The 24,987-nt window shown below is 43.8% G+C and overlaps 2 protein-coding genes across 6 annotated transcripts in view; both read left to right on the top strand.

Annotated features, from left to right (window-relative positions):
- GCNT2 (glucosaminyl (N-acetyl) transferase 2 (I blood group)) overlaps nucleotides 1-24,987 on the top strand; it is a 123,922-nt gene that overhangs the window by 31,272 nt on the left and 67,663 nt on the right. For all 5 annotated transcript variants that reach the window (XR_004352112.1, XM_032648058.1, XM_032648053.1 and 2 more), the window contains exon 2: nucleotides 1,776-3,230. Coding sequence is in view for 4 of the 5 variants with exons in the window: in XM_032648058.1 (XP_032503949.1) it covers nucleotides 2,300-3,230 (931 nt within the window). In the remaining variant the exon portion in view is untranslated. The remainder of the gene's footprint in view (nucleotides 1-1,775; nucleotides 3,231-24,987) is intronic.
- LOC116761803 (N-acetyllactosaminide beta-1,6-N-acetylglucosaminyl-transferase-like) lies at nucleotides 11,849-19,872 on the top strand. The gene is made up of 2 exons (XM_032648060.1): nucleotides 11,849-14,228; nucleotides 19,159-19,872. Exons 1-2 carry the CDS (start codon nucleotides 13,304-13,306, stop codon nucleotides 19,236-19,238), a joined length of 1,005 nt encoding a protein of 334 aa, XP_032503951.1. The 5' UTR covers nucleotides 11,849-13,303; the 3' UTR covers nucleotides 19,239-19,872.

Genomic DNA, 24,987 nt, shown 5'->3' with positions numbered 1-24,987 from the left:
TTTTCTTTTTTTAATAACTTTTTTTAAGCGAGCATTATACATTTTTATTATTTTTTATTATTTTTTTAAAATTTTAATTTATTTTTTATACAGCAGGTTCTTATTTGTCATCCATTTTATACACATCAGTGTATACATGTCAATCCCAATTGCCCGATTCATCCCACCACCATCCCCACCCCCTGCCGCTTTCCCCCCTTGGTGTCCATATGTTTGTTCTCTACATCTGTGTCTCTATTTCTGCCCTGCAAACCGGTCTATATGTACCATTTTTCTAGGTTCCACATATATGCGTTAATATACGATATTTGTTTTCCTCTTTCTGACTTACTTCACTCTGTATGACGGTCTCTAGATCCATCCACGTCTCTACAAATGACCCAATTTCATTCCATTTTATGGCTGAGTAATATTCCATTGTATATATGTACCACATCTTCTTTATCCATTCGTCTGTCGATGGGCATTTAGGTTGCTTCCATGACCTGCCTATTGTAAATAGTGCTGCAATGAACATTGGGGTGCAGGTGTCTTTTTGAATTATGGTTTTCTCAAGGTATATGCCTAGTAGTGGGATTGCTGGGTCATATGGTAATTCTATTTTTAGTTTTTTGAGGAACCTCCAAACTGTTCTCCATAGTGGCTGTATCAACTTACTTTCCCACCAACAGTGCAAGAGGGTTCCCTTTTCTCCACACCCTCTCCTGCATTTGTTGTTTGTAGATTTCTCTCTTTAAAGCACAATGCTTTGCTACCAAATAGGATGTCATTCTAGCATTCGTGAGGAAATCTAGAAAATACAGGAAAAAGTGGTAAAGTTGTACCAAGTCCACAGTAGAAAATATACTGGTTTGCAGAGACATCAGTAATTATAGGGGAGGGATCAAGAAATCTTTTCTGTCAAGAGCCAAAGAGTAAATATTCTAGTCTTGGGTGGCCAGATGGTTTCTGTTACAACTGGTCAGCTCTGCTGTTGCCATGGGAAAGCAGCTATGGACAATCTGTAAACCAATGGCTATGTTCCAGTGGCATTGTATTTATGGACACTGAAACGTGAATTTCATGTATCGTGAAATATTCTTTTTCTTCAAATTTCCTTTCAGCCATTCAAAAATTTACAACAGTTCTTAGCTCACAGGCTGTACAGAAACATGTGTCAGGTGGATTGGCCCTCACCCATGATGCCCATTGTAGTTTTGTCCACCCATGGTATAGAGGGAAGAAAAATGACTAGACTTAATTTAATGATGACCACCTAACATCGGCGAGGTGCCAAAAACCCAGTGATCAGTAGACAGAAATCGCTCTCCATAGGCTAGTGGTGGGGCAAACAGACAAGCAAAGAGAGGGGCACCAGGTCCTAGTAGAACAGGTGGAAGGGCTCCTAACCCAGACTTGGGAGGGCTGGGAAGGGGTGCCACACGGGGGGCCTGATGGACGGGACGAACTCATCAAGAAAAGGGGGGGAGTGAATATTCCAGGTACAATATTCTCGACCCTAATAGGGTCGAGACCTCATGCTACCATGAACTCATTATTGACCCTCAGGCAAGTCAGTGCATGTGTGGGCTTCAATCTCCTCTTGGGCAAAGTGGGTGTAAGGTCAATGCTCACCTCCTAGGTTGTCCGTGAGAAAATGGAGCCAAGAGGGTGATAGAACATCAGTGACAGTTCATTTTCAAGACGCTCCATTTGTGACTTGAGCGAGCTGGTCTGAAAAAGCTGCAAGATTCCTTCCAATCCCGCGTCTCTGAATTCTTGATTTTTATCTTTAGGTAAAGAGAAACCCTGCTTTCAGCAATTCTGGGAGCTGTCAACATTAATATCGGTCACTGCTGGTGGTGACCTGCCGCACAACAACTGATGTGGCCCCAAACTGAAGAAATATACCGTCCCTTGTGGCCAAACATGATGTCGGTGATGGTGAGGGTGTCCCTCTCCGGGGTAAGAGGGCTGCGAGACGGACACACGTTCTACCCCCTCCTCCCCGGGGGAACACCTTGAGTCGGCAGCCCTGACAGATTTGTTAGGGTCTTAACTTGAGATTGACCTGGACCAAGGTACCTAACACTGCTCAGCTGTTGCTCCGTTGGCCCCAGTGGCTCATGTTCTCAGATCCACTCAATCCCTTCATCGTTAGAGAAGAACTTCAGCTTGTGCTTGATCCACTGTCCCTTAAGTGAGTGGCAGTATTTCTCTTCTTGCTCAAAATAAGAAGTGGGAGTAGATTCCCCAGCAGTCGGGGGATGGACCTGAAGACTGACTTCAGCAATGATATGAAGTGACAAACACAGAAGAGATGGTAGGAAACATGAAGCTGAAGGTGTTCGAGTTCGTTGTAGGGCTTATGGCCGTTTCTCTAATTCTTTCGTTCCTCTATACCAACAATTTAGTCCTGCCAAAATACCTTCCAGTGGGGAGAATCTCAAACTCTTCAGTGCTTGCAGAAGTCTGTGACATGATCATAGCAGGAAAGAAAATCTTGTATGGAAATATACCAATGACACCACTGAGAAACATGACTTGCCAACAGTACTTGACCCAGAATCACTACATAATGAAACCTTTGTCCAAAGACGAAGCTGAGTTCCCTTTGGCATATGTCATGGTCATCCACAAAGACTTTGATACATTTGAGAGGCTTTTCAGGGCTATTTACATGCCTCAAAATGTCTACTGCGTTCATGTGGATGAGAAAGCCACCTCTGCTTTCAAGGATTCGGTAGGAAGGCTGCTGAGCTGCTTCGCAAATGCCTTTCTGGCTTCCAAGAGGGAGTCTGTGGTCTATGCAGGAATTTCCAGGCTCCAGGCTGACCTGAATTGCCTGCAAGACCTCATAGACTCAGAGGTTCCCTGGAAGTACGCCATCAACACCTGCGGGCAAGATTTCCCCCTGAAAACCAACAGGGAGATCGTTCAGTATATAAAAGGATTTAAAGGGAAAAACATCACCCCAGGGGTGCTGCCTCCAGCTCATATTATCAGAAGGACCAGATATGTGCACTTGGAGCAGAAATACCAGTTGTTTTCCTTCATGCTGTGGACTTGGATAAGAAAAATGTCTCCTCCCCATAATCTCACCATTTACTTTGGCTCCACCTATGTAGCCCTTACAAGAGAATTTGCTAATTTTGTTCTGCAATTCCAGAGGGCCATTGATTTACTTGGGTGGTCGAAGGACACCTACTCTCCTGATGAACATTTCTGGGTGACACTTAACAGGATTCCAGGTATGTGGAACTTGATTTCCATTCTTCATAAAGTCTGGAAGTATTTGTGTGTGTGTGTGTGTGTGTGTGTGTGTGTGTGTGTGAGTGTTTTACACTTTGAAAATATCTTCAATTGCATTATATATATTCACCTATGTTTCCAGTTTTATGGACACCCTGTAGGCTGTTTTGTGTGTCTGTTTCAATGGAATTCATATAACCTAAGTTACAGTTCTTACATATCAGTTCTAAGGCTCTGTCTTCGTGACTCTGAAGGACAGGCCTTTGGGGGTGAGACTCAAGGTAAACAGAACTTTGCACTTCCACATTCCGGCTTTTGCTATTCTGCTTTTATTTTTTTTTTAATGTTATTTTTTTCATATTTATTTAATTATTTATTTGGTTGCTCCAGGTCTTAGGTGCCGCAGGCAGGCTCCTTAGTTGCGGCTCCAGGTCTCCTTAGTTGTGGCATGCGAACTCTTAGTTGCAGCATGCATGTGGGATCTAGTTTCCTGACCAGGGATTGAACCCGGGCCCCCTGCATTGGGAGCGTGGAGTCTTATCGACTGTGCCAACCAGGGAAGTCCCCTGTTATTCTGCTTTTAAACAACAGAGGTAACTCCATTAACTGCCTCTACCTTAAAGAGAAGGAGAGGATTTGCACTAGTATGCTTCCAGGCAACTTTATCCTCCTGGGAATGGAGAGAGCGTTAGGAAGGGGCTGATTTGCAGGAAAACTACTGGAGGGAGGAGGTTGGAAGGAGATGGTTTTCTGGAAACATTACCTCATCTTTTTAATTGAAGTATAGTTGATTTACAATGTTGTGTTAGTTTCTGGTGTATGGCAAAGTGATTCAATTATATATATTCTTTTTCAGATTCTTTTCCATTATAGTTTATTACAAGATGTTAAATATAGTTCCTTGTGCTATGCAGTAGGAGCTTGTTGTTTATTTTATCTATAGTAGTTTGTATCTGTTAATCTCAGACTCCTAATTTATCTGTCCCCTCCCTTTCCCGTTGGTAACTGTTAAGTTCTTATGTCTGTGAGTCTATTTCTGTTTTGTAAATAACCTCACTTGTATCACATTTTAGATTCCACATACGTGATATCATATGATGTTCGTCTTTCTCTGTATGACTTACTTCACTTAGTATGATAATCTCTAGATCCATCCTTTTTGCTGCAAGTGGCATTATTTCATTCTTTTCTATGGCTGAGTAGTATTCCATTGTATATATGTAATCACATGTTCTTTACCCATTTATCATTTTTTTTAAATAAATTTATTTATTTATTATTTATTTTTGGCTGCACCAGGTCTTCATTGCTGCTAGCGGCTTCCTCTAGTTGTGGCGAGCAGGGGCTACTCTTTGTTGTGGTGCGTGGGCTTCTCATTGTGGTGGCTTCTGTTGTTGCAGGGCTCGGGCTCTAGGCATGTGGGCCTCAGTAGTTGTGATTCATGGGCTCTAGAGCACAGGCTCAGTAGTTGTGGTGCACGGGCTTAGTTGCTCCACGGCATGTGACATCTTCCCGGACCAGGGCTCAAACCCATGTCCCCTGCACTGGCAGGCAGATTCCCAACCACTGCGCCACCAGGGAAGCCCTCCATTTGTGTGTTGATGGACATTTAGGTTGCTTCCATGTCTTGGCTATTGTAAATAGTGCTTCTATGAACACTGGGGTGCATGTATCTTTTCAAATCAGAGTTTTTGTCTTTTCTGGATATATGCCCAGGAGTGGGATTGTAGGATCATATGGTAACTCTATTTTTAGTTTTTTTTTTTTTTTCCTGCGGTACGCGGGCCTCTCACTGTTGTGGCCTCTCCCGTTTCGGAGCACAGGCTCCGGACGCGCAGGCTTAACGGCCATGGCTCACGGGCCCAGCCGCTCCGCGGCATGTGGGATCTTCCCGGACCGGGGCACGAACTCGTGTCCCCTGCATCAGCAGGCGGACTCTCAACCACTGCGCCACCAGGGAAGCCCTATTTTTAGTTTTTTAAGGAACCTCCATAATGTTTTCCACAATGACTGTACCGATTTACATTCCCACCAACAGTGTAGGAGGGATTCCTTTTCTCCACACCCTCTCTAACATTTATTATTTGTAGACTTTTTTTAATGATGACCATTCTGACTGGTGAGAGGTGATACCTCATTGTAGTTTTGATTTGCATTCTCTAATAATTAGAAATGTTGAGCATCTTTCCATGTGCCTACTGGCCATCTGTATATCTTCTCTGGAGAAATGCCTATTTAGGTCTTCTGTCCATTTCTTGATTGGGTTGTTTGTTTTTTTGTTACTGAGTTGTATGAGCTCTTTGTATATTTTGGAAATTAAGCCCTTGGGACTTCCCTGGTGGTCCAGCGGTTAAGTCTTCACGTTCCCAGTGCGGGGACCTGGGTTTGATCCCTGGGCAGGGAACTAGATGCCGCATACTGCAACTAAAGATCTGGTGCAGCCAAATAAATAAATTAATTTAAAAAAAAAAAGGAAATTAAGCCCTTGTTGGTCACATCATTTGCAAATATTTTCTCCCAGTTCGTAGGTTGTCTTTTTGTTTTGTTTATGGTTTCCTTTGCTGTATAAAAGCTTATAAATTTGATTAAGAAATATTACCTCTATTTAATCCCCAATAGCATTTTAAGATCTAGTAGCCGTGTACTCATTTGGGCTACACTTAGGTTTTATATTTCCAGAATCTAGCACAGTGCCTGCATAAACTAAGTACACAAAAAATTTTGTGAATGAATGAATCATTTGATTGGGGCACATGAGATTTCTATTTCTAAAGGTTTTTCAAAGCATAGCACTTATTAGTATGTTGTTTCATTATGTGCTATACTTACCGGTGGTCATGAATTTTCATGTCTTGTTAAGTCATTAGTATCCATGTATATCTTAGTTACAACTTTTAATTTCCTTTTAAAGGACAGTGTTTCTAATGAATGGTTTGCACTATTTTCCTCAGTTCCCTTCCTCTAGTTGTGGCGAGCAGGGGCTACAACTGTCAAAGGGAAAATGTTTCCAGAATTTAATAAAGTACTTGGCGCCCTCTGGCATTTAAATGTGCTTTCTTTGATTAGTCACTCCACACATTCCTGTGAGGAATGAACTTCATTCGATAATATGCAAAACTGATAATGAAGCCCTGGACCAGTTAGAAAAGTGATGAGGGGGGCTTCCCTGGCGGTCCAGTGGTTAAGACTCTGTGCTTCCACTGCAGGGGGCGCAGGTTGGATCCCTGGTCGGGGAACTAAGGTCCCACGTGCCTCGAGCCATGGCCAAAAAAAAAAGAAAAATTTTGAAAAGTGATGAGGTCATTCTGCAAGTAGTTTCTATGAAAATCCATCTTCCAGAATTAAAGACTGATCTACATGGGCTTCCCTGGTGGCGCAGTGGGTGAGAGTCCGCCTGACGACGCAGGGGACATGGGTTCGTGCCCCGGTCCGGGAAGATCCCACATGCTGTGGAGCAGCTGGGCCCGTGAGCCATGGCTGCTGAGCCTGTGCGTCTGGAGCCTGTGCTCCGCAGCGGGATAGGCCACAATGGTGAGAGGCCCACGTACCGCAAAACAAAGAACAAAAAAACAAAGACTGATCTACCAAGTAAATTCAGGTTTTGCCAAACACAAAGCTATTTTTCTGTCTTCCATACTTTTTCAGTCTGGGCTGTTGATGGTCATCTGTTGTAAAGAAGGTCTTTCCCCATCCAGCTGGCCAAATAGAGAGTAGGCATCAGGTTCCTCGTAGACTGTGAGCTTTGAGAAGAAATGGGGATACTGCGATCCAGCACCCGGGGACCCAAAAGAGTAGGAGATCCGTTTCTTTGCACTCTGTTCTGATTGAACAGCATATTGCCATCAGAAGGAGGGGGCTAGTGTCTTGCAGCACGTAATTCTCAGTGATCAGAAGCTCAAGGTCTCCCCAGGCTGGGAACACTCGCTGTAGCAGTGACCATGAGTTCCTGTAACTTCAAACTCAAATCAAGGACTCTGTGGGGAGCAGAGTGGAGGAAGGAAAGAGCAGAAGTCTAGACAGGTGAAGAGCCCAGTTGGCACTGGGATTGGACCCTTGTTTTACCTTCTCCTTGTGACACCCAACCTCTCAAATCCAGCCAAAACTCAAACCTGAGACCTTTCTGAGCAGAGACATGTTAGACTGTGAAAACCTCTGAGGTTCTTGGGCTCAGCCGCCTCCTGTTAGCCTTTGGCTTTGAAAGCCGAGGGTTGTCAGGTACCCTTTCAAGGGCAAGTGCAGCTGGAAAGGGCTTTGGGGGCACAGACTGTACTTAACGCCGAGGTGCTCTTCATCTGTCAGCTCTTTGCCTCAGCTTTGTGTTGCCCCAATGATATCTAATTGACTGTTTTGAAAAGAACCAGATTTTTCTTGCACTTTCCTACCATTCTATTTGCGGTGATTTTATGTTAAATAATTGCAACCCTCCTCATTTCCTCTCTTCACTCTTTTCTTCTCAGTGGCTTTCCCTCAAGGTATGAAATTAGCTCCGATGTCTCTGGCCAGCCCCCAGCTGGGTACTTTCTGTGTGTTACTTCTGGAATCCTCCAGCTGCACCAGGAGGTCGATGTTGGAAAAAGCTCAGGCTCAGAGGTGTAGGTGACGTGGCCGGCAGGAAGCCACCACTGGGGACCCCGAGGAAGAACAAGGGTTGTTTTCTCAAATTCACCCCAGAGGAAGCTGTGAGGTGTGAGGTCAAATCACTGGTTCAAGGGCTCCCGGCTGTCAAGAGTGGCTTTGGCCCAACTGGAGACCTTCTGACACACAATCCAGGCTCTCTCTCACCACCCTCCTGGGCTATTTTAAGTCCTGTTGCTTCCAGCTATTTCCTGTGGCTAAAAACAAAAACAAACAAAAGCAGTGATGATGAGAAAACAGTGTACAGAATTTAACATAGTAAATACATAAATAAACAGAGAAAGAAGATGGAGGGAGGAGAGAGCCTGGGCAGAGAGAAAGAGCTGCAGGAGTCCAAAAAGACAAAATGTCATATGCGCTTAAAACCAGTTTAACCCAAGCTGCTCTTTCTCTGTGACCTCTGTGGATGCTGAGAAAGTTTCCATTTGGTTTCCCTGGTTTCTTACTTGGGCACAGAGGTGATGTCATGATGAAATGAATACTTGAAAAGTGGTTTGGGTACCACGTGGCCCCAGGAATAAGACAAGCATGATGCATAGTGCGTCCACATCTATAGAAACGGAGCCCTTTTCTTCTGCTCCCTTTCTACAGTCAGTTGTTGAGGTTAAACTCTAAGCGCAATTTTCTTAGTGGAATAAAAATTAGTTTATGTCCTGGAGTGAGAATTTATAAGAGTGTACATTATATAGAAATAAGCAAGTGTAGGTTGAATTCTGGTACATCAATGAACACCTCACCACTTACAGAGCGGCCAAGCCACAAGTCTGTTGGTTGCCAACTTCTTCAGAATTCTATCCTACCCAATCACTGCCTCCAACTTAGAATTTGGGGTATTAATTTTGATGTAATGTTCAAGCTGGGATAAAGCACGTCTTTTTTTTTTGGTCACTCGTTACCATCCCCTTCTACTATTTTGCACAAATGGCAAGAGCGTTGTGCCCAGAATTTAGAAGAATGATGAGTGGTATATTGCAAAAGGTCCTCAGGAAAGTCAGGAGGGTCCGGAGAACCAGCGTTTCCCACAGGACCACCGGGAGAGTAGACATCAGATAGCACTGGGGTGATGCACAAAAAAAGATTGATTCCTGTAAAAAATGGCTAGTATTGCCCAAATCAAAAGACCCTTGAAGCATTTCAGGTGAGATGCAATTAAGGACTCCACTGCAGCAAAGTGCCAACTTGCAAACGTTCTTTACCCTGTAACTTTAAACTCAGGGAGCTGTAAATTCAGAGCAGAACAGGCAAATTATTAGAGATGCTTTTATGCATGAAATCTCTGGAGGGATGGAATTGTGTCAAGAATGAGGAGATAGCCAAAATCAACAAAGGAAGAGTTGATGTCATCATCTGAATACATTAGGAGAAAAAGTTGTAAAAATTATTCAACTAGTTTAGAAAGCATAATTAGGCATTGATGCCACCATTTATTTATTTTACAATTTATTTTTTTAAGTATTTATTTGTTTGCACCAGGTCTTAGTTGCAGCAGGCAGGCTCCTTAGTTGCAGCATGCAAACTCTTAGTTGTGGCATGCACATGGGATCTGGTTCCGTGACCAGGGATTGAACCCGGGGCCCCCTGCATTGGGAGTGTGGAGTCTTAACCACTGCACCACCAGGGAAGTCCCGAGGCCTCCATTTATTCATCCCTATAGTCGATTTCGTTTGATGTGGGCAGTGGCTGCCTAGAGAGATATTACAAATAAAACAAAAATTAACAAAATTTTAGTCATCATTTTAGAAAAGATTGCTCTCGTATGAAATGATTTGTTCCAAAGAATTCTAGGTAGACACATGAAAGATAGTTATGTAAATAGATATTTGAGTTGTTTGAATTCATTTTGGGTCCTACAGACTAATCTGTATTCACTTGAATCATATTGTATGTAGAATCTGATTCCTAAAACAAGTGAAGTCTGACCCCTTGGTTCTGGAAAACTTCCTTAAGTCCTTTCTTATCATCATTTCCTATGCTCCTGAAGATTATGAAACAGAGTTGGCAACCTTCTTGTTAATGCATTAGTTTTCAGCTGGGGTGGGAACAAAACAACAACAAATAATAACTCCAGTCTTGTGTTCTAAGGTAATGGTGTGAAGACGATGTCCAGTGAAAACTGAGTAGCACGATGGAAAATGTTATGCTCAGGCTTCCCTGGTGGCGCAGTGGTTGGGGGTCCGCCTGCCGATGCAGGGGACGCGGGTTCGTGTCCCGGTCCGGGAGGATCCCACATGCCACGGAGCGGCTGGGCCCGTGAGCCATGGCCGCTGAGCCTGCATGTCCGGAGCCTGTGCTCCGCAACGGGAGAGGCCACAACAGTGAGAGGCCCGCGTACCGCAAAAAAAAAAAGAAAGAAAAAAAAGAAAGTGTTATGCTGTGACAGGAAGTGCAAAACGCAGGATGCAAACTTGCATCTCCCATGTTCTTGGTAAAATCAGAATGTGTATATCTATGGACAAGAGGGAAATGGGAGCACAGGACATGAAAACACTGTGTTCACAAACTATCTGTAATATTATATTGTCTTTGTAATTAAGATGTATTGGAAAAACTAGGTACTTTGAACGTCCCCACATCCACAGATACAAATAGAGATCACAGATGACAAAATATAAATCACAAATGTAGGAATCTCACACTAAGGTGATCAGGGAAACAGGGAATGCAAAATAGAGCACTTGATCGATAAGTATCTGATTGCCTAGTATGTGCAGACAGTGATGGGAGCCAGAAACAGATGAGCCACCTGTGAGCCCGGCGCTGATAGCCCCTCCACGTGTGCGCACAGTGTGCTTTCACCCCTGTGCCGCTGACTACCAAATAAAACTGATCAGAGTTATCCTAGACGTATACTACTTGGCATGGGCTCACAGAGGGAGGAGTAGGGAAGACTAAGAAGATTTCAAAGGAGAGATGGTAACTGTGTCATCTCCTTGATGTGAGTGTTGGGGGGAGGGGCTTTTGTTTATTCTTCTCTCCCAGCCCCGATCTCACGGGCCACAGGGTGAGGTGGCTTGAAGAGAGCGCGGAAACCTACCCACTAGATCACCAGGGTCAGCAGGCTTGAAACAGGACCTCAGTCCTTGTCTTCTCTGAAGAAAGAATTCAGCACAGAGACAAAAGGTAGTGAAGCAGGTAAAGCGTTTATTGGAAGAAAAGTACGTGCAGGAAGACATGCAGGCAGGCTCAGAGGGAGAGTCACGCTTTGGGAGTGGCAGGAATTACTTATATGGGGGCAGTTTTGTGGGTTCCTTCTGGCCAATCATCTTGCTCTGTCTTGCTTCGTGCCCAAACTGGGTCTGACTCAGGGCCCTCCCAACGTGCCTGCACGTCTCTTAGCCAAGATATGTTCTAGTGCGAGGGTCTCTGGGAGGCTGGCAGGACATATTACGGGCTAGCGCCCCCTCCCTTTTTGTTTTTTTGGCTGCACCACACAGCATGTGGGATCTTAGTTCCCCAAACCCGTGCCCCCCAGCAGTGGAAGCGTGGAGCCCTAACCACTGGACTGCCAGGGAATTCCCACCCCCTTCCTTTTTTGACCCTAAGGAAACTTTCTGCACATGTGTAGTCAGGGAGGTCTCCTTGACCTCAAGAGTGAAGAATGTGGCTGTCTTATCTTTTTACTCAAGCAGAGCTCAGCTCCTCTCTGCTACTGACTTTTTTTTTTTTTTTTTTGGCTGTATTGGGTCTTTGTTGCTGCACGCGGGCTTTCTCAAGTTGTGGCGAGCAGAGGCTACTCTTCTTCATTGTGATGTATGGGCTTCTCACTGCGGTGGCTTCTCTTGTTGTGGAGCACGGGCTCTAGGCACGCGGGCTTCAGTAGTTGTGGCACGCGGGCTCAGTAGTTGTGTCTCACAGGCTCTAGGGCACAGGCTCAGTAGTTGTGGCGCACGGGTTTAGTTGCTCTGCAGCAGGTGGGATCTTCCTGGATCAGGGCTCGAACCCGTGTCCCCTGCATTGGCAGGCGGATTCTCAACCACTGTGCCACCAGGGAAGCCCCTCTGCTCCTGCCTTTATTTTACCTTGAAGCACCAGCATCTCAGCCTGGGGCCCAGCTATCTTCTATCTCCGCCTCATTCATTGCTGGACAGGCCACGAACCCTTGATGCGCTTTCTCATTGTATTCTCACGACTGACCTATGAAGGTGATAAAATTATTCTCATGTTTTACAGATAGGGAAATGGAATGCTTTATATATATGAATCTAATAGTTTGGAATGGTTTATATATATGAATCTAAGAGCCTCTCTCCTTAAGTTCTAAAACATCCCAAACTGAGATGATTCTTCTCTCCTGCCTCTCCAGGCCTCAGGCTGGTCTCCCTGGGCTTGGGTGAAATAAACTTGACATTCACTAACTTCAGCTTTAGCAATTTGGGGGTTACAATGGGCTGTCAGTTTTTTGGGGGGTTGGGTTTTTTTTTTTATTCGTTAGCCTTTATTCATCATACTGTGACGAGTTAGGTGGGGAGTTTCGCTTGCTAATGTGCCTTTTTAAGGACCTTACCTCGTAGCAGAGAAAATTAAGTGCTGGAAAGAATGGCTCAACAGTTAGTCATATGCCGTGCTTTAATAGCATAGCCAGCCAATATGGAGAGGGGGGCGTGTGTGGAAAAAGGCAAGGTTAAGTGATTAATTTTTAAGCGCTAAATATTTATTGACGGAATATCTCTCCAGGCAGCGTTCACATGCTTAGAACCCAGGCTTTTAACTTGGCAGTGCTGTATGCTTAGAACCCAGGCTTTTAACTTGGCAGTGCTGTATGCTTAGAACCCAGGCTTTTAACTTGGCAGTGCTGTATGCTTAGAACCCAGGCTTTTAACTTGGCAGTGCTGTATGCTTAGAACCCAGGCTTTTAACTTGGCAGTGCTGTATGCTTAGAACCCAGGCTTTTAACTTGGCAGTGCTGTATGCTTAGAACCCACGCTTTTAACTTGAGTGCTGTTTAAGCAAACAAACTCAGCCAGCTGAACACAATGATTAACAGGAAGTTGGAGCTGACAGAGTTGCCAACCTTTTGGTCAGGAGGAGAGGCTGGGGTTAAAGTCTTAGAGCAATGGCTTTCAGAATAGTCAGTTCACCCCTTGGTGATTTTCTTGTAGGGAAAGGTGGACACATTGGAGTCAAAACCTCCCTGAGGCAACTTGTTTTTATGTAGAAACAGGTTGCAGGAAGGGGGTGTGGGGACTGAGCAAAGCAAATCCCAAAGAGTTACTTAAGAAATGTGAGGAAGAAAGGTAGAAATGCAATGCAGTGGCAGACGAGGAGAAAAGGAAGACAGAAAGAAAGGACAAGCATGCTCAACTGGAAAGTTACGGAACAGCCGATCAGAAGTGCACCTGCCAAAAGGATGGTTATGGATTCTGGAGAAAATGTAAGTTAAATCTACCTACGCTCTGATCAGATCCCAAGAGACATTTTACTCATTTCCTGGTTTTGAATGATGGGCTCTTGGAAGCAGTGTCTTTTTTGTGTGTCTCTGGTCACTGGTCTGATTTTTGTGTTCGTTTACAATCATGAGTTATGGGAGAATAAAAATTTCCTGGGAGCATCTCTGTCCAATGCTTCGCTATTAGCAGAAGCCTGTCGTCAGATTTTTAAGGGGAAGGTTTTTTACCCAACAGAGAATGCATTGAAAACTACCCTCAGTGAATCTACCTGTTATGAGTACATAGCTCAAAGTCACTACATAACAGAAGCACTCTCTGAAGAAGAGGCTGGCTTCCCTTTGGCTTACATGATGACCATCCACAAAGACTTTGGCACTTTTGAGAGACTCTTCAGGGCAATTTACATGCCCCAAAATGTCTACTGTGTTCATGTGGATGAAAAGGCAACAGATACATTTAAAGATGCAGTGAAGCAATTACTGAGCTGCTTCCCAAATGCTTTTCTGGCTTCCAAGATGGAACCCGTGGTCTACGGTGGGATTTCCAGGCTTCAGGCTGACCTGAACTGCATCAAAGATCTTGCAGGCTCTGAGGTTCCGTGGAAATATGCCATCAACACCTGTGGGCAAGATTTCCCCCTGAAAACCAACAGGGAGATAGTTCAGTATCTGAAAGGATTTAAAGGGAAAAACATCACCCCAGGGGTGCTGCCTCCCGATCATGCTATTGGACGGACTAAATATGTCCACCAAGAACTATTGAGCAAAAGAAATTCCTACATGATTAAAACCGCGAAATTGAAAACTCCACCTCCTCACAACATGACTATTTACTTTGGCACTGCCTATGTGGCCCTCACGAGGGAATTCGCTAATTTTGTCCTCCAAGACCAGCGGGCACTTGACTTACTGTCCTGGTCCAAGGACACCTACAGTCCTGATGAACATTTCTGGGTAACACTCAATAGGATTCCTGGTATGTATGTCTCTTAACTTTTGTTTTTATGAATAAACATTGCGTGGCCAATACGGAATGAACCACTGAAAAATAGTAAAAAAAAAAAAAATTAACATTTTTAAAGATCTTTACATTTTCAACTATTCATTAAAAAAATCTGTACAGCAGCTCTGCTCACAGAGTGGGTGATATAACTCATCTCCATTTTACAGATGAAGAAACTGAGGCATAGTGATTAGGGCAGAGGTAGAGACTGACTGTTTGACTTGATTTTGCTGACATACCAAGCTACCTTTCTGAGCCCATAGAACCACTTCGAATATGTGCTGTAGTCTTGAGACATGGCAAGGAACTGAGGAACACTGACTGGCGAATGAAAGATTAAACACAATTCTCCTTTAAATGTGATGGTATTTAAAATCAGGCATAAATATGATAAATTAATTTTGAGCAGCAATTTGAACACTTAAATAATACCTTTGCCCCTATTGAAGCTCCAATAGCTAAATTCAGATCATTTCAAAATGAGAGCAAGATACAACTTTAACAATTTTCATTTGCACGTTCTTTCCTGGAACTGAGTCCGAAATTTAGAGCCTCTTAAAGATTCCTAGACCAGTGCCTTTATTTTATAGACAATGAAACCAGTGTGGTTATATGATGTGCTCAAATTACCCTGCTAGTAAGCAAACATGCCAGTTATAAACCAGGTTGCCTAAGCCTGATGTTCTTTTAAGGTGATTTTCAATTCGGTCTCAGTTGTTCCTAAACTAACTCCACATTTCCTTGGTCCAAGTTCCAAATGACTTGAATAATCTCCAGTTGTTTATAGTGAACTAATTCAGTTCTGCTAGTTCAATTTGAAATAAAAATTCAGATTCACATTTCAATTCACATTTCAGATTCAGTTTTCAAAGGAAAACTAACTTGAATCAACATGAGTATCAAGGTCATGGTTTCTTGAGATTAGTGGTTCAACCCTGGATACATATTACAGTCGCCTGGAGCTTTTAAAAACACATTTCCTGATTTCCTGGGTAGATGTGGACTTCGGTATTTGTTCAGCCTCCGGGAAATTCTCAGGAACAGCCAGGGCTGTGAACCATCGTGGATGCTTGTTTTTGATGTTTGTATACAAAGCTTCCTAGACTTACAATGCTTTTTTTTTTTAATTTAATTTTTTTCCTTGGTAATACTTGGCAAAATTGTGAAAACAGAAAAATCCACTGGGGAAAAAGTAGTTGCAAAAGAAACAACATGCAGCCAGGTTAATATCTTTAACACATAAATACATCTCACAGATAGGAAAAAGGAACACATCAGATTAACCATGACATGTAGAAATACATATGCTAAACAATCATATACCAATGCTCACCACCAATACAAATTAAAATAAATGATTACAATTCTTTACTTCTCAAATTGGTGTTAAAAAAAAAACCTAACTCCAGGATGGGCAATGAGTGTTCCAATACAGACCACTAGAAAAAGTGTAAACCTGCACAGTCTTTCTGAAGGACAATTAGGCACCTATATATCAAACGGCTTTGAAAATGTTCATATCCTTTTACTTAATTTTACACCTAGGGATTTATTCTTAAAAAATAAACAGAGATAGGGAAAAGATTAATTTAAAAGTATTTTCATCATAGTGTCACTTATAATAGCAAAAAAAGAAAAATATTCTAAAATCCTAGTAATAGAGGACTGGTGCAGGCATAAAAGCAAAGGAAATACAGCTACTTAGAAGGCAGCTATGATAGAATGCTTTTTAAATCTGTGGTTTTCCCAAAGCGGGAAGGGGTAATGTCCTAGTGATGAAAGAAGTCAGGACAGGACTTCCCTGGTGGCTCAGTGGTTAAGAATCCACCTGCCAATGTAGGGGACACGGGTTCGAGCCCTGGTCTGGGAGGATCCCACATGCTGCGGAGCAACTATACCCGTGTACCCACCACAACTACTAAGCCTGCGCCCTAGAGCCCTCGAGCCACAACTACTGAAGCCCACGCGCCTAGAGCTGGTGCTCCGCAACAAGAGAAGCCACCGCAATGAGAAGTCCACGCACAGCAATGAAGAGTAGACCCCGCTCGCCGCAACTAGAGAAAGCCCGCGTGCAGCAACGAAGACCCAACGCAGCCAAAAATAAATAAATTTAAAATAAATAAATAAACAATTGTTAAAAAAGAAATCAGGACAAGGACCTACCTTATAGCACAGGGAACTATACTCAATATCTTGTGATAACCTATAATGGAAAAGAATCTGAAAAAATGATATATATGTGTATATATATATATATATATATATATATATGAATCACTTTGCTGTACACTTGAAACTAACACAACATTGTAAATCAACTATGCTTCAACAAAATTTTTTATTTTTTATTTTTTAATTAAAAAAAATAAAAGGACTTCTTTTGGCAGAGATCACAGTCAAAAAAGAAATCAGGGCTCAAGAAATTGAAGTGGGGAGTCATGACCATTAAGCTGTTTATGTGGGATTGTAGTACCCAGAATAAGGGAGGTAAGAGGCCCTCTTCTCACTTTTGTGTTGCTTGGACCAAATATGTATTGACCGTTCAGGTCTGGGCACCAACCTGTAAGGGGAGACATTCACAAAGCAGATTCCAAAGAGAGTAGCCAAGAAGGTTAAAAGGCCAGACCCCATTTTTCAAAGAAGGGACCAAGACAAACAAAAAGGATATTCAATCTGCAAAAGACTTGAAAAGGGATCACTGCCTTCACATAATTAAAACGTTTGCCCAGGAGACAGAAATTGAACCAATGCTGTAGTTTTGGAAGAAGAATCCAGGGTCAGTGGTGGGAGATAAAAGAACCCACGGATCTGGGATTAGAATGGGTAGCTTCCTCAGTGGTGAACAAACCCAAGGGATATTCGGAAGCAGAGGCTGAAGAAACCCTGTCAAGGAACTCAATTATCAAGTGTTGGACAAGATGGCCTGTGAGTCTCTTCCACTCTGAAGTTCGTGATACTAACTAATGATTCTAATCAATTTACTGAACAGAAGTGTTGAGTTCTCAACATGACTTCTCTATTGCAACTAGATTTTTACACCTCTGGTAAATACCAGCAGTTACAGATCAGCAAAACAATGGAAAACAAATGGACTGCTCCGTGCATTTCAAAAACTTAAAAGAGTGAGCCCTTAAAATTGTTTGTGTTATGGGTATGGGATCCTCGCTAGAGGCCTGTGGCCCTTCACTGGTCCAGCCAACTCTTGCAGGACCTGAGGTAGGCCTGAGTGTAGGGCTTAGTTATAAGGAGGTAAAGGAATCAGAAACTTAGGTGGCTGTCTTGTTTAACTGTTCCTCCTGCTATGTGAAAATCTGGGTCATTTCTGTTTTGAGGGTCATTCTTTGCTGATGCATGCGTATGTTCGTTGTTTGTTCTGGACATTTTAAGATTGTTCTAGTTGATTGCAGTGATTGGGGCTTATTAGGTTTCTCTAAGGAGTAACAGGACAGAAGAAAAAAGATCTCGCGGTTGAAACAGCCTCATGGGGAACTAGAACACCACCTGATAGAAATACAGTGTGAGCCACATGTGTAATATCAGGTCTTTTGTGGCTACATTAAAGAAACAAAAATTAACAGGTCAAATGAATTTAAATCATGTATTTTATTTAACCCAATATACCCCAAATATCAGTTGTGCCCGTGGCTACTGTAGTGGACAGAGCAGGCAGCCAGGTGTCCTCCCTGCTCTGGGGAGAATGGTCAGCCAGCAGTGGTGCCGTCCGAGAGCCACACGGAGAAGTCGGCGTGCTCATGTGTCAGCATCTTCATTCTGCTGCTTTTTACTTATATGAAAGTCTTACCTCTGCTTCAGAGTTTTCACTTGCTTGTGGGCCCCGCGGCTTCTACTTTCAATGCCTTCCCCTCGTGTCTCCAGCAAGATTCTGGGCTGTTCCCGTTGATGGCAATTCCTCTGTCTCCTTCAGATATTTATTCCCAGAGAGGCTTGCTGTGGGTCGAGTTGTCACTGTACAACGAGCACCCCTTTTCTCATTCCAGGCCACTTCCTGGGCTGTGGCTGACCTCTGTGTAGACGCGCTGCCCTCCATCGAGGCCCCAGACCATTCGGGTCAGGTGTGGCCAGGGTGGCAGTGTCAAAACACAAAACAAAACGTGGTCTCCTCATACATAGTAAGGCTCTTCGGCCATGACAGGTCCTCTGGAAGCCTCTTGGAAGATGAGAATTCCTGGGTGGTCCACTCAAGCGAAGGGGCCCATGAGGACAGAAATGTTATAGAAAGAGAGTTCACAGGGACCTTGAAAGATACTGCCCAACAGACTTCACCAGCTGTTGTGAAATGAGGTTTCCTGCCTTCCCCACTTCTCCTCCCTCCATCTTTCCCCCACTCTCCCCCCACCTCTCTCCTCCCCAGTTCCATTTGTTAATCCCGTCTACAACAAGATGGCCACATTTTAGTTCCTCATCTGACTCAGCTGTGGCTGACTTCCAACTGGAGAAAAGATCCTTTTACCAGCCAGACATTCAAGTTCACTGCCTCCTACTTCCCTTATGAGTTATGCGTCATGTGCCCCTCCAGGCTGCATGGCTCTGCCTGTGACAGGGGCTTTCAGTGGGCATGCTTCATTCATCATGTGGTCCGTGGATTTAAAGATTTCAAAACTGACCAGTGGTTTCTGCCCCACTTGCTACAAAGGAATATTTCTGATATGATTCAGTGGGGGCTTACTTCAAATTCATATTAACGAATGAATGAGGAAAGAGCCTTTCCTCCTTTCTCATTCTGAAAAAAATCTCAGAAAAAAAGAATCTGAGAGCAGGTTTTGTTGGAGATGGGAGAAAAAAGGAATGCCAAGATATCTGATGGGGAAGGAATGGAGAAAAGAAGAAAATTGGAGATCGTGGGCTTGGAAGACAGATTCTACTTCTCATTTTTTCCCCCCAGGAACCAGACTATGGACCAGCCCTTCTGGAATTCTCTGTCTTGTATGTACCCATGTGCCCTTGAAAGGGGAGGTTTGTTGAGTCTCTGCTATAGAGTCCATACTGGCCGGACTCTCATTATTGGAGGCTGGCTACTTGCTTTAGTCCCTTTATACGTACAGATGCAGTGCTGAGGTGCCGAATGCTGGAACCTTGAGAGGAAGGAGGAAGAACAGATCTAAATAAAGCTGCTTCTGGGAACTCGTAGTCATGGCCCCAAGGATTTGGCTGGGATCTTGCTATGTCCAGAGGGAATTTATGTTTCTCAAACACATCATGCTCAAAGAGCTTCCAGGATCACTGCGTGTATGGGCAGACTTGCAGGGGAAGGAAATTTGGGGGATAAGTTTTACTATTAGCTTGAACAATCTCTGTTTTTCTATCTGCTAGAAATACTGACTTTTGTCAACTGCATAGGAAAGGAAATCAGTGAGTTGGGATATCTGTGAGTTCTTTTTCAAGGAAATACCATCTCTCCTCAAAACAATTAAAAATAGAACTACCATACGATCCAGCAATCCCACTGCTGGGTATTTATCCAAAGAAAACAAAAATGCTAATTCAAAAACATGTATCAGTATATACCCCTATGTTCATTTCTGCATTATTTATTATAGACAAGATATGGAAACAACCTAAGTGCCCATCAGCAGATGAATGGATAAAGAAGATGTGGTATACACACACGCACACACACACACACACACACACACACACAGGAATATTACTCAGCCATAAAGAGGAATATTACTCAGCCATAGAGAAGAATGAAATCTTGCCATTTGTGACAACATGGGTAGACCTAGAGAGTATTATGCTAAGTGAAATAAGTCAAATAAAGAAAGAAAAATACCATATGATTTTACTTATATGTAGAATCTAAAAAACAAAACAAATGAAAAAACAACAAAACAGAGTTGTAGATACAGAGAACAAACAGGTGGTTGCCAGAGGGGAGGAGGTTTGGGGATGGAGAGAAATATGTGAGGGAGATTAAGAGTTACAAACTTCCAGTTGCAAGATAAATGAGTCACGGGTATGAAACGTACAGCATGGGGAACAGAGTCAATAACACTGTAATATCTTTGGGTGGTGACAGATGGTAACCAGACTTATCGTGGAGATTATTTTGAAATGTGTAGAAATAGCAAATCACTGTGCTGTGTAACAGGAGCTAGCATAGGTCAATTATACTTCAAAAACAAACAAACTCATAGTAAAAGAGTTCAGATCTGTGGTTACATGGGGGTGGAAATTGGATGAAGGCAGTCAAAAGATACAAACTTCCATTTATAAGATAAATATGGGATGTAACGTACGTCATAATTAATATAATGAACACTGCTGTATGTTCTCTGTGAAAGTTCTTCGAGTAAATCCTAAGCGTTCTCATCACAAGGAAAAAGTATTTTTTCTTTTTCTTTTGTGTCTATGTGATGGATATTCACTAAACTTATGTGGTCATCATTTCGTGACGTATATAAGTCGAATTATTATGCCATATGCCTTACACTTACACAGTGCTGTGTGTCAATTCTCTCTCAATAAAGACTTTTAAAATATCAAATTAATATTAAAATTTCATTAATTTAATGAAAATATTATTAATACTTCATATTCAGAAATAACATTTCTTCCTATGGTGACCTATCTTAATTTCATACTAAGGAAGCTAAAAGGAGATTGAAGACAAAAAAAAATAATAGGAATTAGGCTCAACTGAACTAAAATCAGTGGTCACCAGTTGAATGCATTTCAGGTTTAAGCGACTGTAGAGTGTTTTTGACAAATGATCTAAATAAAGATCTGTTTACTCTGCAGCATCGGACCGTGGCTCCCAGTTTGCTGGTGGGATTTAAAAGCAGTCCTGGCTCTGCCACCTGCAGTCTGCATAACTTTGGGCAAGATGCTTAATTTCTCTGAGCCTGATTCTCATCAAAATATCTCCCTGTCAGGGGACTTCCCTGGCGGCACAGTGGATAAGACTCTGTGCTCCCATCGCAAGGAGCCCAGGTTCGATCCTTGGTCAGGGAACTAGATCCCATATGCATGCCGCAACTAAGAGTTTGCATGCCACAACTAAGGAGCCCGCCTGCTGCAACTAAGACTCAGTGCAACCAAATAAATAAATTAATTAATTAAAAAAAAATCTCCTTGTCAGACTGTGGGAAGGATTAGACAGTACACAAATTGTACCCGGTCCGTTGTAGAAACTCATTAAATGTTCAAAGAGAGGGAGAACAGATGAGCTAACTTTTTTTTTTTTTTTTTTTTTTTTTTTTTGCGGAACGTGGGCCTCTCACTGTTGTGGCCTCTCCCGTTGCAGAGCACAGGCTCCGGACGTGCAGGCTCAGCAGCCATGGCTCACGGGCCCAGCCGCTCCGCGGCATGTGGGATCTTCCCGGACCGGGGCACGGACCCGTGTCCCCTGCATCGGCAGGCGGACTCTCAACCACTGCGCCACCAGGGAAGCCCAGATGAACTTCTTTGATGTGGATTGTTGAACTTTTAGTGTTACAATTTTAAAACTTCTGTGTGTGATAAAAGAGAGAGAAGAAGAACCTTTGGTTTTGAAGGTACAGGGATAATTTTTTGCTAGAAACTGGATATGTGGCCCACAGAGGTTACCCCTCAGCTGTTGCTTTTCTTAGCAACATCACATGTGTAGAGCCTTAAGTGGCTGGTTTCTCTTTCCTCTTATTAGGAAGCAGCATTCTGTGATGAGCTGAGAGCCTCTTAACTCTGCCAGGCTTCTGTCATCCTAACAACCTAGAAGACAAACGGTCTGCAGGCCCTTGCTCATGCCGTTCCCTTGTTCTGAAATGCTCTTTGCTTCTGCTGCTCATCCTGGCTTGTTCTCCAGATCTAGCTGAGATGTCACGTGCTTCCTCAGAGAAGGCTTCTCTGCTCCTTTCCCCCCTACCAGAAGCAGCCGCCCTGCCCACCCACTTTACTCCTACTTCGGTCATAGAGCACTTCCGTCGCATCTTAACTGGGTGTGTGGTCCTGGTCGCCCTCAGCCCCGCTTCCCTACCTCACCCCATCTCCTGTACCCCAAAAGTGAGAACGTGAACTGGATGATTGGCACCAGGCCCTAGACCTTTTGGCTTGGCCAGAAGTTGAGTGGCCAAAGCAGAATGTTGAATGAGGAGCCAATGAATGGGAGAGAAAAGAGTACAATTCTGCTTCCCTCCTTTTTAAAAAAATTTTTTTAATAATTTTTGGCTGCGTTGGGTCTTGGTTGCTGCAGTGCAGGCTTTCCCGTAGTGCGGTGAGTAGGGCTACTCTTCGTTGCAGTGCGCGGGCTTCTCACTGCGGTGGCTTCTCTTGTTGCAGAGCACGGACTCTAGGCACGTGGGCTTCAGTAGTAGTGGCACAGGGGCTCAGCAGTTGTGGCACATGGGCTCGGTAGTTGTGGCACATGGGCTCAGTAGTTGTGGCTCACAGGCTTTAGAGAGCAGGTGCAGTAGTTGCGGTGCACGGCTTAGTTGCTCCGCGGCATGTGGGATCTTCTCGGACCAGGGCTCGAACCCTTGTCCCCTGCATTGGCAGGCGGATTCTTAACCACTGCGCCACCAGGGAAGCCCTGTGCTTCTCTTAAACACGATATTTTCTCCAAATGAAGGAAATTCTCCTGCAGTTTTGCAGAAAGTTTATTTTGTTATTTTCAATTCTATTTCAGCCTCTAAGCAGGCCCTGGGGCAGGAATCCTGCCCCCTACTTCCTTTTCCAAAGGGCAGGCATCCTTACCACCTATGCTAAATCCATCAGAAAACTTTGGGAGTGTGGGTGGGTGCAGGAGTTAGGGGTCATCTGATTGCTGAGGTCAGCATACATCACCATCTTCATGCATTTGGGGGATTGAAACTGTCTTAGTTCAGGGCTAGAAAAGTAAAATCAACAATTAAGGGAATATGCCAGTCACTTTGACCCTGAGAAGCTCTGATTTTTTTTTTTTTTGCGGTACACGGGCCTCTCACTGCTGTGGCCTCTTCCGTTGCGGAGCACAGGCTACGGATGCGCAGGCTCAGAGGCCATGGCTCACGGGCCCAGCCGCTCCGCGGCATGTGGGATCTTCCCGGACCGGGGCACGAACCTGCGTCCCCTGCATCGGCAGGCGGACTCTTAACCACTGCGCCACCAGGGAAGCCCAGAAGCTCTGATTTTAAATATTCAGAAAATATAAAGTGCTTTATTTTGCTACCATTTGAATTCCATGTGTAATTGCTAAGCAGACCGCCTGGCCTTTCAGCCAGTTTTTCCCCTGGGCCACTCTTTGCCTAGAGAAATCCTGATTATCTTTGAGGGCCCAGCTGAACTGTACTGAGCTCTGTGAAATCTCTGACCTCGCACCACCCTCAGGCAGAGTTTGTCCTCTGTGCTCTTTTTTCCTCCCTGGTAGCCCTTATCTTCTTCTGAGGGTTTATTGATGTTTCAGTATACTGGAGACCTGACAGAGTGCAGAGTCATGGAGAGGACAGAGTGAGATTTCTATCTTTGCGAGCCTCAACTCACACACAGTGCTGGCCGTCAGACTGAATTTGATTCCCCTATGTTGCTACTATAAAATAAGCGTGGTGGGCTTCTCTGGTGGCGCAGTGGTGAGAGTCTGCCCGTACCGCAAAAAAAAAAAAAAAAGCGTGATGTTGAGGCAGGTTAAAAGAATGACAGAGCCCTTGAGGACACGACATAAAACTGGTTTAGAACCAACTAAGCTCAAGATGGTGGAATATGGAGTGTGCATCTGTTTGAAAAAATCTGCTTTCACTGTACTTCGGCTCGCTCTTGAATTCCTTCCTGCACGAAGCCAAGGTCCCTCACTTGGCAGCCCGTCCCAGGGAGTCGCCTGAGACCCCGGGATGTGACCATCCTCTCGCGCCCCATATTTTTTTTCCTGCAACAGTGTTGCTTCATGCAAACCCAAAAGTCTTTTACTGCTCAAATCACTGACAGGTGACAACCAATCCAGGTCTAGTCACTACAAAGAAGGCAGGTACATCACCATCACATGAGTTCTTTTTTCAATCTGAGGCACTGGACAACTTCCTTTTTTCCTCTAAGTTTACAGCTTTATGAGGTATAATTTACACACCGCAGAATTGAGGTATGTAATCAGGTGTATAAATCATATACTGTAAAACCACCTGTTTCAAGTACACAATTCAGTGATTTTTTAGTATATTTACAGGTGCACTGCCATTACCCGAATTTAATTTAGAATACTTTTATCACCTGCAAAGAAACCGCACGCCCATTTACAACCCTTTGTTTTCTGTTTTTGTAGATTTGCCTTTTCTGGACATTTCATATAAATCAAGCCATATATGTTTTTTCATGTCTAGCTCCTTCCACTTAATGTAATGAGTTTGAGGTTTATCCAGGTTGTAGCGTGAATCAGTACTTCACTCCTTTATACAGATGACTACTATTCTGTTATGTGGGTAGATCACATTTTGTTTATCCGTTCATCTGTTGTCAAACTTTTGTTTGTTTCTACTCCTCGGCCATTATGAATAATGCTGCTGTCAACATTCCTGTGCAAGTCCTTGTATAGACACATGTTTTCATTTCTCCTGGGTAGATTCTGAAAGTAAAATTGCTGGTCCAGGGACTTCCCTGTTGGTCCAGTGGTTAAGACTCTGTGCTTCCACTGCAGGGGCACGGTTTGATCCCTGATCGAGGGACAAAGCCCCACAAGGGGTTTTTTAATTCACTTTTGACCTCCTGGTCTGTTTCCTCTTGACTCCCCTCCTGCTGGCATTGCCCACTGGTAGGAAGGAGAGGTCGTCGG

The sequence above is a fragment of the Phocoena sinus genome, chromosome 11, assembly GCF_008692025.1.
Source record: "Phocoena sinus isolate mPhoSin1 chromosome 11, mPhoSin1.pri, whole genome shotgun sequence".
Classification (NCBI taxonomy): domain Eukaryota; kingdom Metazoa; phylum Chordata; class Mammalia; order Artiodactyla; family Phocoenidae; genus Phocoena; species Phocoena sinus.
This window is presented reverse-complemented; position numbering and strand designations above follow the sequence as displayed.